Source organism: Spermophilus citellus (assembly GCF_964194105.1).
Source record: "Spermophilus citellus genome assembly, chromosome: 4".
Taxonomy (NCBI): Eukaryota; Metazoa; Chordata; class Mammalia; order Rodentia; family Sciuridae; genus Spermophilus; species Spermophilus citellus.
This window is the reverse complement of record NC_138185.1, coordinates 221,338,754-221,356,557: the sequence shown is the minus strand read 5'-3', so window position 1 is coordinate 221,356,557 and position 17,804 is coordinate 221,338,754. Positions and strand designations below refer to the sequence as shown.

At 52.9% G+C, this 17,804-nt stretch overlaps 1 protein-coding gene across 5 annotated transcripts in view; it reads left to right on the top strand.

Moving 5' to 3' along the window:
* BCL11B (BCL11 transcription factor B) overlaps positions 1 to 15,944 on the top strand; it is an 86,503-nt gene extending 70,559 nt beyond the window's left edge. For all 5 annotated transcript variants that reach the window (XM_081291989.1, XM_081291988.1, XM_081291986.1 and 2 more), the window contains one exon: positions 13,448 to 15,944. In XM_081291989.1, coding sequence (XP_081148115.1) covers positions 13,448 to 15,495 — 2,048 coding nt within the window. In that variant the 3' untranslated portion in view covers positions 15,496 to 15,944. The remainder of the gene's footprint in view (positions 1 to 13,447) is intronic.
* The last annotated feature ends 1,860 nt before the right edge of the window (positions 15,945 to 17,804 follow it).

Genomic DNA, 17,804 nt, shown 5'->3' with positions numbered 1-17,804 from the left:
TCTGGCCTCTACCCAGTACATGCTAGGAGCCCCCCACTTGTGACAATCGAAAATGTCTCCAGACATCAATCAGAGTCCCTTAGAGGGTTCCACCGAGACCCTGTGGTCTGGGATGTTCCATCGTTATGTGTAGGAAAGAGCAATAACAGCAAGACCTGGGATTTGAGAATGAAGTCCACCCTCAAATTTTACTTCCAAAGCATGTTTTAAGAGGACATTACAGGATGTCCCTGTTGTGAGGGTGGCCTCCATGTGACCTGTGTGACATGCTGTCCCTGGGGGGCGGGTGACTGTACCTTCAGATAATCCAGTACTTTTCCTCTAACACGTCCCCCATGCTGGGCTCCGGGGGCAGCTCTGCCAGGCTGGTTTTGGCTGGTTATGGTGATGGACACTTCTGAGGAGTTGGCCAGGAGACTGTCTGGGTCATAGCCACCCTCCCCTCTTTCCTTCCTTCCTCCTGCTTCCTTCCTTCCTTGGAGACTGACTGACTGACTGATTGATTGACTGATTGATTGATTGATTGCTCAGTGTCGGGTGTTGGACCCAGCCTGTCCCCCCCGGCAAGCGCCTCTTCAGTGACACGTGCTGGGACCATTTACAGGCATCGAGTTGTGTGGTTTCGATGTCGACTCATTCCGGGGGCACCTAGGAAGGACGGGTGCCAGAGGTCACTGCACCCATCTGTAGACCCATCTTGGAGACCTGCGACAGGGTGGTCAGCAGGTTGTGTCCTGCTTCCTTGGAACACCACGTGACTGAATGTGAGTGATTCCCGGGCTCAGCCCAAACCCAGGCCTCTGCTGGCCACACTCCGCCAGCTGGCCAGCCACGCCAGGCTCCAGGCACTGCAGACGTTTGGAATTCATGGGGCTCCCCCTCCCTGGGCTGCTGGGCTTCAGGTTCTCTGGAGCAGCCCCGACAGCGCCCGCCTGGAGCCTCCTGGCTGCAGTTCCCCACCCCACGCCACGCCTCCTTTGTCAGCAGCTGGGCACCCATGGCCAGTGCTCATTCCCTCCTGCCCTCCAGTGCCACCCGTGAGGCCCTGTGGGGTGGTGGACAGTGCCTGGAGGACCCGCTGTCTCAGCTGCTGTGGGTCCCAAGCCAGAGCTGGGGCCATGGTGGGGTCTAACCACTGGACTGCCCAGCCTCAGAGCCGGCTGGTAGTGCTTGCAGGGGCGCTGTGAGCGGGCCTGGCTGCCATCACCGGCTGCCCTGTGTCACCCCCCCCACCATGAGGTGCCACACACACACGCTGCATTTTTGCGTGGACCTGTGTTCAGCCTCCTCCGCACCCTCCATGGTGCTGTTGGCACATCTCCGAGTCCTGATTCTGGAACTGTGCATCCGGGCACCCGGAAACTTGCACAGCAGCAGGCTGTGCCTGGCGAGGATGACCACGGCCCGGCTGCCGGCAGCGGGCTGGAGGAAGCTTGGCACCGTGGCAGAGGCAAAGTGCCGCAGAAGTGCCGCAGGTTTTTCATATGGAAATGTGAAATAATGGGGTGATTAAATAGAGCTGTATATTAAAGTACATCTGACATTAGAATTACCATAATGTGCTGTAGCCTTAGGCTGAGTACTTTATTTGCCATCTGCGTCGGCCCCAAATCCCCCGGGGAAGCGCTAAAATATTCTGAATAAACTCAGCTCGAGTTCTTATTGAGAGTAAAATACCATTTGTGGCACATCGTATTGATTCGTCTTAATTGTGGTGCAGAAAAGAACATTCACTGGCTGATGACTTTTGTGCTTGGTGACAAGCTGGCCGGAGTCACTCTAACACTGCGGTTGGTTAACCTGGGCAGACGGGCTGCCGAGGCCGGGCAGGCACCTGGGCTCCAGGCGAAGCTGCAGCGCCACCCCCTGCCCCCTCCCAGGGCCGGCACAGGCACAGCTGGGGCTCCCTGCCAGCCCCCTGCTCTCCTGGAGGGACTTGAGGGTGGAGGGCGGGCGCCCCTTTGGGGGCAAGGAAATTCATGCTGTACCCTGCAGGCGCCTCCCCGTGTCCGGCTTCGTCATCTCCCAGCAAGGCAGGAGCATGGGCCAGCTGTGGAAAGAGGGCCATTGCCCCAACCTCTGGCTGGACAGATGCACTGTGCATGCTCAAGGAAACAAAAAGAGACGTGGGGGAGAGAGAGAGAGAGAGAGAGAGAGAGGTGTGTAGGTAGGTAGGTGGGAGAGATGCCACCAGGCAAAGCCAAGCTTGACTGGTCACTGCAGGGTGGCCGTGGACCTGGTGATGCTCCCTGAAGCCCTCTGGGGGAAGGCGCTCGCAGGATGCTTTAGAGAAGCGAGCCGTGGGGTGTAAAGACCTGGTGGAGCAAACAGCGCTCCCCCCGTTCTCGAGGTCCAGTTTTTACCCTATAATTGCCTATCATTATACACAATTTAAATATTCAAACATCCTGCACAAACCCTGGGCTAGCGTGTTTTTATTACAAATTCAGAACAAGGGAATAACCTTTAACTTCAGAGACAAATGAGACAAATTTACAAGTGCATATCTGCTGTTTTCTTGTGCTTTATCAATCCCTGCGGACCGGAACACTTTTGCTATAACACCACTCCGAACAATATACATATATTACTACTTGTTTGTAGTGAGTCGGTAATGAGTCCCCTCTGCATTCGCTAACCTATATAACTCGGCGTCGAGGCTCTCCATAACGTCAATTATCTCCTCACAGCTAAACGTACACTCCATTAAAACGAGATTTACTGCCCCGGCCGTACTTCTTGGGGTGGAAAGTGGAGATTTTTGTGGATTTAAGGAAAGGAGGGCTGCAGGCCGGCCTTCGAAGGAAGTGGTAGATTACGGAGAAGGGGGACTTCCTGTGTGGCCAGGGAGGAGGCTGAGCTCCCACGTGAGGCCAAGACACACGTGTGTGCGCGCGTTCGAGGTGTCTGCTCCCCCTCCTCTGCTCATAATCTCCTAATTCTTCCCTTTTTGTCCATTCAGTGATAAGGGTGGTTTGCTGCATGCTTCTCTGTCGCATTTGGGGGCCATTCCTGTCCCCAGAGTTCTAGAAACATCTCTGAACATTCCATGTAGGGCGGGGTGGGGTGGGGGAGCCAAACCACCCCATGAGTTCATCTGCCAATCCCCCAAGCCCCTGGGAGAGTGCCGGCCCTTGCAGGGAAGCAGATTTCAGGGGAATACCATCTCTTTCGGATACTTCTTCCGGTGAATCTGAGCCCCTTGTGCAGGGGGAGGAGGTGCTCTGAAGACTTGAGAGATGGGCTGGAGCTCTCTCTGAGTGCTTCAGTTGAGTAACCACATGTGAGGCCGCCCTGAGCACCCGGACCTGCCCACTGCTCTTCCATCTCACTGACAAACACTGCCGTTTTTCTCCCCATGCTGAGATGCCCCACGGTCAGCAATTTCGCTTTGTTTTGGGGTTGGGTGTCTATTTCCTGAGCCTGAAACTGCACACCTGGTCTGACCACAGAATTGAGCGGTTGAAATAAAGACTGTTTTGGGAAACCTGGGGTGCACGGGGACTGCAGCTGTGGTTCAGTTTGAATACTTCTGTGTTCCACGAAGAGCCTGGACCGCACTGTTCCTGAAGGTGGATTCACAGTCCTCTGGTATTCAGATGAGAAGCTGGCTGGAATTGTTGAACTCCTGTTTGAGAGGATGATAGAAAAGCCACTGCCTAGGATCATGGTCTTCACACTGTCTTCTAAGTTTCATTGGTTTATGTCGCTTGGCTTCACTGTTTGCGCACAGTGGGTCTGGTTGGAAGCAGAGTTCTGAAGTTTTCACCAGCATTCTTCTGTCGTTCTGAGATTTTGTGAGACTCAGGGAGGTCTTGAAGGTGGGCTTGAACATCTTTATTTTTTTTTTCATTTTTTTTAAAATTATTTTATTGTTGGTTGTTCAAAACATTACATAGTTCTTATTATACCATATTTCACAGATTGATTCAAGTGGGTTATGAACTCCCATTTTTACCCCGTATACAGATTGCTGTGTCACATCAGTTACATTTCCATTGATTTACAAATTGCCTTTCTAGTGACTGATGTATTCTGCTGTCTATCCCATTCTCCACTGTCCCCTCACCCCTCCCCTCCCCTCCCCTCCCCTACTCTCTCTCCATCCCCTCTACTATAAATCGTTTCTTCCACTTATATAATTTTTCTCCTACTCCTCCTTTCCTCTTATATGTAATTGTGTATAACCCTGAGGCTCACCTTCCAGTTCCATGCAATTTCCCTTAACTCTCACTTTCCCTCCCGCCTATCATCCCTGTTTAATGTTATTCTTCTTCTCCAGCTCTTCGTCTCTACCCTGTCCTTGGTTACTCCCCTTATATCAAAGAAGACATTTGACATTTGTTTTTTAAGGATTGGCTAGCTTCACTTAGCATAATCTGCTCTAATGCTATCCATTTCCCTCCAAATTCTATGATTTTGTCATTTCTTATTGCAGAGTAATACTCCATTGTGTATAAATGCCACATTTTTTTAATCCATTCATCTATTGAAGGGCTTCTAGGTTGGTTCCACAATCTTGCTATCGTGAATTGTGCTGCTATGAACATCGATATAGCAGTGTCCCTGTAGCATGCTCTTGTTAGGTCTTTAGGGAATAGACCGAGGAGGGGAATAGCTGGGTCAAATGGTGGTTCCATTCCCAGCTTTCCAAGAAATCTCCATACTGCTTTCCAAATTGGCTGCACCAGTTTGCAGTCCCACCAGCAATGTACAAGTGTACCCTTTTCTCCACATCCTCGCCAGCACTTGTTGTTGTTTGACTTCATAGTGGCTGCCAATCTTACTGGAGTGAGATGGTATCTTAGGGTGGTTTTGATTTGCATTTCTCTGACTGCTAGAGATGGTGAGCATTTTTTCATGTACTTGTTGATTGATTGTATATCCTCCTCTGAGAAGTGTCTGTTCAGGTCCTTGGCCCATTTGTTGATTGGGTTATTTGTTATCTTATTGTCTAATTTTTTGAGTTCTTTGTATACTCTGGATATTAGGGCTCTATCTGAAGTGTGTGGGGTAAAGATTTGTTCCCAGGATGTAGGCTCCCTGTTTATCTCTCTTATTGTTTCTTTTGTTGAGAGAAAACTGGGATGGAATTTACAGCTATTGGAATTTTTTTTTTTTTTTCCGTATCCAGCCAAGTTTCTTAACCCATCTCCAGACCCTGAGACTGATTCCAGGGCCTCTCTTTGAATCTAGGCTCCTCCCTCCAGGCCTCAGTGTGGTGTTTTTCTCTGCCCCATATGCCCTTTCCCTTCCTTTCCTGCACGATGGACTCCTTCCTGCTGAGCTGGGCTTAGAGTCCCCCCCTTGGGGCATCTGTTCCTCCAGGATGTTGGTCTCTCCCTCCCTGGGTCCACTGCATATTGCACCCCTGGTTTGTGACCAAGTGGCTTCAACCCTTCCTAGATACATGTGCCCCAAATCCTGAGATTCTGTACTAGGCTTCAGGCTGCATGAGGGCAGCCCTGAGTTTCTGGGGCCCGCTGCACAGAGGGTGCCAGCATCTGCAGAGGGAGGGAGGGAAAGAGCTGCACGTGAGTAAAAGATGCTGAGAATTTGCTGTCACCATTTATTTCCATAGTGGTACCTGGATCGCAAGAGGAAGTGTGGCCTTGAGCTGTCCTCATACTCCTCCCCAAGGAAGAACCCCGGGAGCAGGATGCACCTGCACATGTAGCCTACATTAGGACCGTGAGCTTGGGGGTCGAGGACAGCCCTGCACTGAGGTCCTGTGGTGGCCTGGCCAGCACTGGAGGGAAGCCCTTCAGAACTGCATGGAGCAGCTGCTGTGTCCCCCGTCTTTGTCTCAACCTTTGTGCAGCAGGGTGTCCTGCAGTTGTGGGCTCAGGCAGCCTCCACCTTGGGGCCTCTCCTTCCTCTTCGGTGTGCACAGCTTGGACATCAACTCTGTGCCGTTGCCTGCTGCCTCCTCCCTGGGTGCCCTGAAGTCCTACTGCAGCTCTGATTCTATCTTGGGGTTCTGTGTCCCGCCCACTGCTTAGCCTGACCCCCACCTGTGGCCTCCTGGAGGGGAGGCGAGAAGGACTTGCTTCAGGCACACCTGGGCATACCTGGCGATGCCAGGCTCTTGGTTGGAGGCTGTGGAGGCTGTTAGTTGAGGGCTTTTCTTCCAGCCTCAGTTAACTCCAGGCAGGTGAAGCCACGCAGGTCAGCCCTGCCAAGCAGGTCCTGTCCAGGCAAATGGGCATCGCGAAGCACTGTGGGGCTGACCGCGGTTCCTCGTGCATCAGACCTCTTCCTTCTTGGCCCTTGATCCTGCGGCTGGGCCTCCTGTCCTGCTCTCCTGACTCTGGGGCTGGGCCTCCCTGTCCTGTTCTCCAGATCCTTAGCTGGGCCCCTGTCCCACTGTCTTGGTCCTGGGGCTGGGCCTCCCTGTCCTGCTCTCTCTGGTGTCCATGGGTGCAGGTGGAATGATTGGGCATTGCTGAGCTGGGCTCCTCTCAAGCCCAGTGACAGCAGAGTTGTCAGTCCCTGTGCAAGGGGGCAGCCAGCTGTGTGTCCAGATGCAGTACTGGCCCCAGGTCCGTCTGGCTGGGTATGAGTGCTGTTCTGCCACTTAAGCCATGACACCCTTTGCCCCTCGCCTTGTCTCTGATGAGACTTCATTTCCTTTTCTTTTCCTTTTTCTTCATTTCCTTTTCCCTGGAGTGCCACCCGATGCTCAGGCCATTTAAAAAGCCCAGTGCTGCCTTGTGATCCGCCTGAAGGGGGTCTGGACACAGCGCTCTGGGAATAGACAGGGGTGTGTGCTTGAGCTGGATCTGGAAGGAGGTTTTGCAGGTAGAGAGTAGAAGACAGGTATTTCAGGCAGCAGGAACTGGCAAGGGCTTGGAGGGATGAAAATGGACAGCCCAAAGAGAGGGGCCTTGGAGAGGGCGTGGCCAGGGTGTGGTGGGTGGAGGCCCACAGGATGGCGTCTGGGCAGCGGGGCTGCGTCAGCTCTGGGGCTCGGGGAGCTAGCTGGCTCCTCTGCAGGGGTAGTGGCAGAGGTGGGGGCATTTTTTCTTGTTCTGGTCAGTGTCACTTGGGATCTTGGTGTGCTCCTGTGGTTGGAATGCAGCTGCCCAGAGGCTGTGTGGTGCTAGGCAAGTCCCGTGCCTTGGTGCCCAGGAAGAGGGGCCGTTTGCTGAGAGGGTTGAACTGAGCCGTGCCTGGGGCTGGCCTGGTGTGGAGGGCAGGGCTGACTGTGGACTCGGGGTTCACTGTGCCTGGGCGGGTGTCCTTGTCCTGGTGGTGATGCCTTCAATGACACTGACCACGGAAAACACACGGAACACAAAGTGCAGGTGTTTCCTGCATCTCCCTGTGTGGCCTCCTGCACACCCAGGGTCCACTGCCTGGGGACCCCATTTCAAGGTCTTCACCAGGATGATTCTGCATCCCACAACAAATAAGCCCCGGTGTTGCCTTCACCGTATAGACGGGGACCCTGGAGCTCCTTCCGTCCAGCCATGTGGCCAAAGTGTCCTGGCTTCAGAGTGAATCTGGAGGGAACGTGGGGTCCCGCAGGCAAATCCGAGGAGCACACCAAGCTGCAGGACTCTCATTACCATAGGCCAGTTATGCAGCACTTGGGCCTCAGTCACCCACCACACTGGGGAGGGTCCTAGCCGTCGATAAAACCAGCTCAGTCCTGTCCTCAAGGAGCTTGGAATCCAGCCAGAAGATGAATTCTAGATGAATAATCCAAGGCCAATAATGTCTTCTTGCGTTTCCTTTGTTTCTTTTATAAATGGCGACAGTATGTGTAGTCAGAAGCCCAGCGTAGTACAGGCTCCAAGCCCCCAATCCAGCCGAGCCCTTGAATCTCTCCTCTCTGCACACTGAGCTTCCCCTAGTACCACCCCAAATGTCCATTAAATGACTGAGCTAGTTATTAGGTACTCCCTGTCTGCCCTGAACTACAAAGTGCACCCCAGCCAGGCACCTCACACACACAGCAGACTCGGCTCCCGCTTGTCCCATGAGAGAATGACAGGCAGGTGTAGTCACTGACTCAGCAGGACACAGTGCTACTGAGTGTACTGGCCTTGTCTGTGTGATCAGTGGAATTAGGTGTGCTGGTGTCCACGAACAGTAGAGGGGCTCAGGCGCACTTGATTTGGTGATGGCTGTCTGGAGCGTGGGGATCCAGAGGATTCCAGGCCTGGAAGGAGAGTGCGGGGATGGATTGGTGATGTCTGCCACAGGCACTGGCTTTGAGGAGTGGGTCTGTTCTCTCATCAGGGAGCAGGAACCCTCAGTCCTAGTCCCACAGTTGCTGCCACCACAGCACCAGCACCCTCTTGGGACCACTTGTGAAAGATTTTTTTTCTTCTAAAATAGCTGCCACTATTACTTTCCCATGAGTCAGCATGATTTCATGAGTTATTGTAGTTTTAACTCCCAAACGACACTTTGGTTAGCACCTGAGCCGGAATGAGAGGTAAAACACCGAGGCATACAGCCCCTTGCCCCGATCCCTTGGCTCTGGGGGCTCCGAGTCTGCACAGAGAGAACTCTGGACCCTCCTTTTATCTCAGCAGTGTAACGGCAGAAGCTCCTCTGGCCAGGAGTGTGGCCTGGGTTGGACCCTCATCTCATCTAGCCCTCAGCTTCAGAGGCCACTGGGGTGAGGTCCTCTGTGTGCTCAGCTCAGGGACAGCTAGGGAGTGGATTTATTGTACTCAGCACTGCAGCTCCACTTTCTGCTGAGGAGGGCTGAGATTGGACGGGACGCATTCAGGGTGAGCAGCGGTGCCTGTCGATTCTATGGATGACAAGGCCCAGGAATACTGCAAATGTGAAGCTTCGTAGACTCTAATGCGCTCAGTCGATGTTTTCTTTCTGACAGATGGTTTTCATTTTTTGTTTGTTTTTTGCAGAGTTAGGGATTGAACTCTGGGCCTCCTGCATCGGCCTGTGCTCTCCCACCGAGCCACACCTTTCATGAGCAGCTGTAGATTCTAGATTAAACACTCAGCTTGCAAAACCAGCCTTGTCTTTGGTCCTGTATCCTGGTCATCCTGAAAGCCAGAGAGGGAAGGGAGCTGCCTCTGGGCCTTCTGGGGCCTGGCTTCTTGGCCCTAGACTCAGCCACCTCAGTATCTTATGACCCTCTCCCCTGTCTGTCCCCCAAGTGGCATGTGACACCCAGTGGGCTTTCTGGCTCTGAGAAGTGACTCCACTTCTTCCCTCTGGGGTCAAGGCCTGTGGTGGACTTGACTGGGGTCCATCCAAGGGTAATCAGTGCCCTTCACACAGTACAGTGGTGGACCCCTGTCCTGACCTCTACTGTGATAGAGGACAGGGAATCCTTCCGGTGGCAGGTCCTGTGTGCTGGAGGCAAGGGGGTCCTGCTGGGGGCCCCTGAAGGGGACCGTGGCCTGGCTGCATTCTGGCTGCATGAACTTGCTTTGCTAGCTTCCGTGTCCTCATGCCAGCAGGGCCAGGTCCTTGCCTGGCCTCCCTCTGAGATGGTGGTGAGCAGTGATGAGCTAATGCAGTGGAAAGGCCCAATCAGGTGCAGAATGCTCTGTAGCCTGTAGAGGGGCCACAAGGCCCAGAACCGATCCTCTCCAGCAGCCTGGGCCACTGAATCTCTCGCAGGGCAAATGCCCTTCCATTTGGTATCAGTTGACTTTGAGGGCCAGCGCCCTCAATTATGGCCTATTCATTGAATAATAATTCAATTAAAGGTATGCTTTTTATGGAAAACCCTGATAACTTTATTGGTCTTACTAGAGTAGCTGGCATCATGAGGAGGAACCATTATTTCAGTGTACATAAAACAGAGCCTGGGAGCCGAGGGAGAGCAGCATTCCAGTGCAGGAGTCCAGTTGCCTGTTGGTTCCCAACGTCACCATAAAAAATCATGTTTCCTCAGCGTTTGCAAGTTTCTACTTCCCGGGAACCTCTACTACGTGAGACAGGCTGCGTTAAAATTCCTCCAGGGTTTTATTACTGCCAGAGCCGCACTGAAAGCCATCCCTGAACCACGCGCCACCAGGCACAGGATGGAAAACAAAACCCCAACAAGTGAACCCCTCCCCGCTCCTGCCGCGTGGAGACGCGTGATTGACAGGGACAGCATCTCATTCATGCCCTGGCCCTCTAGTGAGGCAGGTGTGGGATTTGTGTTCCACTGATGAAGAAATGAAGGCTCAGAGGGGTTAGGGGACTTGCTTGGCAGCACCTGTCTGGGAAGAGGGCAGAGGTATTAAGCGAACGCTGCTGTCCAGGGCTCTGGTAACCAAGAGGTCACGGGGAGGGTTTTGCATTTGAGAGAGATGCCAAGGGGATCACTTTAGAGTCAGTAGAACCAAGAAGATCCAGTGTGGGCTTCTGCCAGAGGGCACTAGAAAGGTCGGAGAGATGGAGATAACCAGGAAGTCATTTTATTAAAAAAAGAATGAGGGTGTCAAAGGAGTTGTCTAGGGAGGGCCTCAAGGGCTGGGAGAGCCTCAGACGGTCAGGTGCTGTCAGATCCCAGGGAGGCCACTGCCTGTGATCAGCCTTGCTCTTCACACAGGGGGTCTTCCAACCAGAGTGGGTCAGGGGGCTCTGGTAAGAAAGCACTTACCCTGGCATGACAGATGGCCCGAGATCCCACTTGTAAACAGAGCTCTTTGCTACCTCACGGTGAATTATGGACAGGTAAATTCCTCCTGAAGCTGGAGTTTTAGAAGTGTCCATTTTTTTTTTTTAAACAAGAAGTGGAAACATCTGAGCTTTTTAGAACATGCAGCTACATGTTTCTCAGCAGTTGCCATTTTGAGTTTTAAAAATATGTAATCGGCCATTTCGGCCTCTAGGCAGTCTTCATCGCCCTGCCTAGGACCTCTGCATTTTCCTCTGAAATTCCCCACTAGCCACAGAACTTTCTAGGAAATGCGTAGCCACCAGATCAAGAAACAGGAAGTGCTTTGGAGCTCCCTAAGGAAGCGGAGATGATGGAGAAGAGATGTGGGGAGGGAGGTCCAGATGAAAACCAGGCAGAACCACAGTGGCCGTGGGCCATCAACCCTTGAGTTAGATTGGACGAAGCTGGGGAAGGGTTCTGACTCACCTTTTAATTTGAAGATCTGTGACCTCGGTGGACGTGGCACTTCATTTGTGTTATTAGCTCCTGGGTCTGAAAAGGACTTTCATTTATCTTCTCATTTATTGCTTACTTAGAAGAGTCCCCTAAGTATGGTTTCTGGCTCTCTGTCTCATGAGCTGTCTGAGGTATGGTTTCCCCTTCCCAAGAAATTGAGGACAGGAGACGTGCTCCAGAGAAGCCGGTGCCCCCTCTGCTAGTGGCCTGCAGAAAGGGTGGGGGTGTCTGGGGCCCAACAATGAGCATCATGGCCATTCGGGCCTCTCTGCCCTCTTCCAGGTGGGGGACATTCCCTTAGGGGGTGTGATAGGGACAGAGTCACTCAGACACTCTGGGAGAGGGAAAAGGCCCCAACACCCTGGAGAAGAAAATAGCCTTGGAAGTTCTCCCTGAGCTATTTTAAAGGCGAGGCGAGGCTGAGCCTCAGAATTCTGTCCTGCCCCTCCCTGCCTCTGGTCTTCTCTCCACCAAACAGACACAAAGTGAGAGTGCACTGTGGCATAATCCCCGAGTACAGCAGGCACGTAAAAGCACGTCCCAGTTTCCAGTGCCAGGTGTCCCATTGGGTTGGTTCTGCAGTCTGGGGAGTCTGTGCCCAGCCCGTTGGGCAGCTTCTGCAACACTGCCCATGTGGGGTGTGTCGGGAGGTCCTCGACCCTTGGATGCTGGCAAGGCTAATTTGTGAGAGAGGCACACTCAAGACCGAATCCCTCTGGTGGAATTCAGGGCCACGTGCCTTGTGCCTTTTAAAGATGGTTTCTGAAGGATAGTTAAGGCAGATACAAGCTCTGCTAAGGCTGCTCCCTCCAGGAACATAATTAGTGGGTGTAAAACAAAAACACGCTCTGCGCGGGATTTCAGAGTCCTTAAGTCGAGGGGTAGAGCAGCCAAGATGGGGATTGCTTTGTCTACTCCCCCCCGTGTGGCCTTCCTGATGTGGGCGCGATGACAACGAGCATGTTTGGCCTCACCAGCGTGCCTGACTTTAAAATCTGCGTTAGATTTTCCAGGTTCAGGAAAGTTTGAATAAAACAAAAGGAGCTTTTCAAGACTGCAGTGGCGACGTCTTGTACCTGGTCTGGGATGGGATTCCTGTTCTTTTTTCCTTCCCGGCTGGTGCATCTGATGATGGAAGATGGCCCGTCCGCACCTGTCTCACTTGTGTAAAGCGTTAACAGGGGCTCGGGTCGGCAGAGCAGCCAGATTCAGCAGAGGTCGAGGAGGCCGGCTGTGAGAAGGTTCCAGATGAAAGGTTCAGCCTCCATTTTGTGACCGCCTCAATGATGGACAAAGACAGTGACATTTTGGCTCAGTGCCACCAGAGTCCACTTACAGTTTGCTACCCATATCACTGGAACCAGTTCTGACAAATCAACCTTTACTGCGGTTCATCCCGAGGGCCTGTCGGGCATGGCGTGGCCTTTCATTCCTTAGTATTCTGGTGTCCTGAAGGGGCCCATGGAAGCTGAATTCCACCCCACATCTGGGGCCTGGCCTGTGCGTGAGGACACTAGGCAGGGACAGCTGTTGGGTCTCTGCAGCAGTTTATATAGGCTGTTTCAACTGCACAGTGCTTTCTGCAGGGACACTGGTGTGGGAAACACAGGGATTTCCTATGGCTAAATGGAAAACGTTGCAAAGGTATCACAACCATCTCTCCTCAAGAAAAAAAAATTTTTCTTTGCAAGGCAATAATTTTTTTTCTGTAGAATTACCTTGAATCACATATTGTCTGAATCAGTGTTTCCCATGGCGAGGTGGAGAGGTGATTTTGCTCTGCAGGGGACAAATGGTGTGTCTGGAGATACTTTTGGTCTCCACTCAGAAGGAGGGGTGCTCCTGACATCTAGTAGGTAGAGACCCCACAATACCAAGACTGCCCTGCTCCCACCCCAACAAAGAATCATTGGGGTCTAATGTCAATAGGGTTTGGGTTAAGAAACCCCAGTCTAGATTGCCTTATATGGTTGAGCTTTGGCCTGGCTGTTTTTCCCAGTCCACTCTTTGCTGATTCCATTAAAATAAGGCTTTCTTCTGGGCACACTCATCTGGTCTCTGAGATAAGGAGAAAAGCACCTTGAGGACAGGCAAAAGCCAGGCCTACAGAGTGGAAGGAACTTGTTGAGATCCAGTTACCAGGGCGCCCTGTGCACAGATCTGACTTCTTCAGTGCCCCGCCAGGTGGGAAGAGCAAAGCCAGGCCTGCCCAGAAGTGGCCCTGCAGCCTCCGGTGGGAGCACAGGGCTCTTGGTCTGCTGAGTGCCTCCAGGTTAGTGGCCCCTTGGTGCCCATGCCCCCTGCCACTTCTCATGCTCTCTCTGCCTTTCTGTCCGTGTGTCTCCCCAGGTAAAGATGAGCCTTCCAGCTACATTTGCACAACATGCAAGCAGCCCTTCAACAGCGCGTGGTTCCTGCTGCAGCACGCGCAGAACACGCATGGCTTCCGGATCTACCTGGAGCCCGGGCCGGCCAGCAGCTCGCTCACGCCCCGGCTCACCATCCCGCCGCCGCTGGGGCCTGAGGCTGTGGCACAGTCCCCACTCATGAATTTCCTGGGCGACAGCAGCCCCTTCAACCTGCTGCGCATGACGGGCCCCATCCTGCGGGACCACCCGGGCTTTGGTGAGGGCCGCCTGCCCGGTACGCCGCCGCTCTTCAGCCCGCCGCCACGCCACCACCTGGACCCGCACCGCCTCAGTGCCGAGGAGATGGGGCTCGTCGCCCAGCACCCCAGTGCCTTTGACCGAGTCATGCGCCTGAACCCCATGGCCATCGACTCACCTGCCATGGACTTCTCGCGGCGGCTTCGCGAGCTGGCAGGCAACAGTTCCACGCCGCCACCCGTGTCGCCAGGCCGCGGCAACCCTATGCACCGGCTCCTGAACCCTTTCCAGCCCAGCCCCAAGTCCCCTTTCCTGAGCACGCCGCCGCTGCCCGCCATGCCCCCTGGCAGCACCCCTCCGCCACAGCCCCCGGCCAAGAGCAAGTCGTGCGAATTCTGCGGCAAGACCTTCAAGTTCCAGAGCAATCTCATCGTGCACCGGCGCAGCCACACGGGCGAGAAGCCCTACAAGTGTCAGCTGTGCGACCACGCGTGCTCGCAGGCGAGCAAGCTCAAGCGCCACATGAAGACGCACATGCACAAGGCCGGCTCCCTGGCTGGTCGCTCTGACGACGGACTCTCGGCCGCCAGCTCCCCGGAGCCTGGCACCAGCGAGCTGGCCGGCGAGGGCCTCAAGGCGTCCGACGGCGACTTTCGCCACCACGAGAGCGACCCGTCACTGGGCCACGAGCCCGAGGAGGAGGACGAGGAAGAGGAGGAGGAAGAGGAGGAGCTGCTGCTGGAGAACGAGAGCCGACCAGAGTCGAGCTTCAGCATGGACTCGGAGCTGAGCCGCAACCGCGAGAACGGTGGCGGTGTGGCCGGGGTGCCGGGCGCGGGGGGCGGCGTGGGCGGCGCGGCCAAGGCTCTGGCCGACGAGAAGGCGCTGGTGCTGGGCAAGGTCATGGAGAACGTGGGCCTGGGCGCGCTGCCCCAGTACAGCGAGCTGCTGGCCGACAAGCAGAAGCGTGGCTCCTTCCTGAAGCGTACGGCTGCTGGTGACACGGGCGACGAAGACGATGCGGGAGGCTGCGGTGATGCGGGTGCGGGCGGTGCGGTGAACGGGCGGGGCGGTGGCTTCGCGCCCGGCACTGAGCCTTTCCCCGGCCTCTTTCCCCGCAAGCCGGCACCGCTGCCCAGCCCCGGGCTCAACAGCGCGGCCAAGCGCATCAAGGTGGAGAAGGACCTGGAGCTGCCCCCCGCCGCGCTCATCCCGTCGGAGAACGTGTACTCGCAGTGGCTCGTGGGCTATGCGGCGTCGCGGCACTTCATGAAGGACCCATTCCTGGGCTTCACGGACGCGCGCCAGTCGCCCTTCGCCACGTCCTCTGAGCACTCGTCCGAGAACGGCAGCCTGCGCTTCTCCACGCCCCCCGGGGACCTGCTGGACGGCGGCCTGTCGGGCCGCAGTGGCACCGCCAGCGGGGGCAGCACGCCGCATCTGGGTGGCCCGGGCCCTGGGCGGCCCAGCTCCAAGGAGGGCCGCCGCAGCGACACGTGCGAGTACTGCGGCAAGGTGTTCAAGAACTGCAGCAACCTGACGGTGCACCGGCGGAGCCACACCGGCGAGCGGCCTTACAAGTGCGAGCTGTGCAACTACGCGTGCGCGCAGAGCAGCAAGCTCACGCGCCACATGAAGACGCACGGGCAGATCGGCAAGGAGGTGTACCGCTGCGACATCTGCCAGATGCCCTTCAGCGTCTACAGCACCCTGGAGAAACACATGAAAAAGTGGCACGGCGAGCACTTGCTGACTAACGACGTCAAAATCGAGCAGGCCGAGAGGAGCTAAGCGCTCGGGCCGGGCGCCCCTCACCTGTACAGTGGAACCCTTGCCAACCGCGAGAATGCCGACCTGACTTGCCTCCGCGTCACCGCCACTTAGTGCCCCGTGTGTCCCCGGGGAGGCGGCACCCCAACCTAACCTGTGTCTGAGAAGTCCTATGGAAACCCGAGGGTTGATTAAGGAAGTAAAAAATTGTGGAGCCTTTTAACTGTGCAATAATTTCTGTATTTATTGGGTTTTGTAATTTTTTTGGCATGTGCAGGTACTTTTTATTATTATTCCTTCTGTTTAAATTCCTTTAAAAGATTTTGTTGGGTATTCATCCCTTCTTCATTTTTTTAACCCTATAGTGGTCTGAGCAATGACTCGTCAGCAATGTAGAGGGGAAGCATATCTTTTAAATTATAATTTGGGGGGGGCGCTGCTTTTTTGAAATTTAAGCTAAGCATGTGTAATTTCTTGTGAAGAAGCCAACACTTAAATGACTTTTAAAGTTGTTTACTTTTTTATCCCCCCCCTCTTTTTTTTTTTTTTTTTTTGGTCCTGAAATAAAAAGTGGCATGCATTTTTAGGCTTTTTATTTTATTTTATTTTTTTTTTTGGGGGGGGGAGGGATGTACAGCGGATAACAATCTTTAAAATTGTAGCACTTTGTTTCAGAATTGGAATGGAGATGGAGCCCTGATGATGTCCTGAGTCCCAGAGGCCTTTTCTGTGTTGATGTCAGTTTTCACCTGGTATCGGGAAAACTTTTAGTGGGGTGGTGGGGGAGACACCCACAAAGTACCACTAGAAAAACCGATTTCGAGGGCTACCCTGGGAAGAGGCCCCGAGCATTCTGAGGTGGTGCATTACCAGCAGACAGCACCCTTTTCTTGGAGTGTGGGGGTGCCCTGGGATGCCATCTCTGCCCTCTGCTGTAGTTTTGGCTGGAAAAAGTGGGCTGAGGCTATTTTTTATGGGGTAGACGGTGGTGGTCTACAGTGACACAGAAAGGAAGGAACCAGCAGAGTTCTTTCAGGCTTCTTCTGACTTGACGACTTCTCTTTTTCCCCATTCTATAAATCCCAAGCGCATGTTGCTACCCGTGATGACTGATCATTTCTCAAGCAGACAGACGCCTTGATGGTGAATTGAGGAAGTTAGTGCCCTCTTATTCAGTGCACTCTGATGACATTGTAGGGACAGGGGAACATCTTACAGATTTCTGTTCCCTCTCCCTGGAGAAGCAGAGGAAGAGCTCCATCCGGCGAAGGTGCCCAGCGCTACTTCCCAGTTGTTTTTTTCTCGGATTAGGTTGGAAGGTACTAACATTGGACTGTTGATATTAGACATTTGAATTCTGTTGACCCGCACTTTAAAGCTTTTGTTTGCATTTAAAATTAAATGGCTTCTAAACAAGAAATTGCAGCATATTTTCTTTGGCCCAGAGGTGGGTTAAACTGTAAGGGACAGCTGAGATTGAGTGTCAGTGTTGCTAAGCGTGGCATTCACAATACTGGCACTATAAAGAACAAAATAAAATAATAATTTATTGGACAGTTTTTCTACTGCCATTCAATTTGATGTGAGTGCCTTGAAAACTGATCTTCCTATTTGAGTCTCTTGAGACAAATGCAAAACTTTTTTTTTTTTTAAATGAAAAGACTTTTTAAAAAAGTAAAACAAGAAAAGTACATTCTTTAGAAACAAAGCCACATTTACTTTAAATTAAAAATAAAATCCTGGTTGAAGATACAGGACATGAAAATGCCATAAGACCCAATGAAGTGAGAAAAAAACCCCAGCACAACCTTGGCCATCCATTAGCTCGGTTATCCTCAGCCCCTTTTGTTTTTGGGACAACGCTGCTTAGATGTGGAGTAGAGGTGACTTACTGCTGAATTAAAACTCAAGTGACACAAGTTGATATCGTTGAATGAAAAAACGACAAAACAATTCAGGAACAATGGCTAATTTTTTTCTAAAGTTAAATTTAGTGCACTCTGTCTTAAAAATACGTTTACAGTATTGGATACATACAAGGGTAAAAAAAAATGTGTGTATGTGTGTTGGAGCGATCATTTTTTTTCAGAGTTTGCTTAATAGGCTATACAAAAATGCCACAATGGCTACGTGTATATTGTTTTCTTTTGGTGACGGGGTTTTAGTATATATTATATATATTAAAATTTCTTGATTACTGTAAAAGTGGACCAGTATTTGTAATAATCGAGAATGCCTGGGCATTTTACAAAACAAGAAAAAAAAAACTTTTTTCTTTTCCTTGAAAATGTTGCAGTAAAATTTAAATGGTGGGTCTATAAATTTGTTCT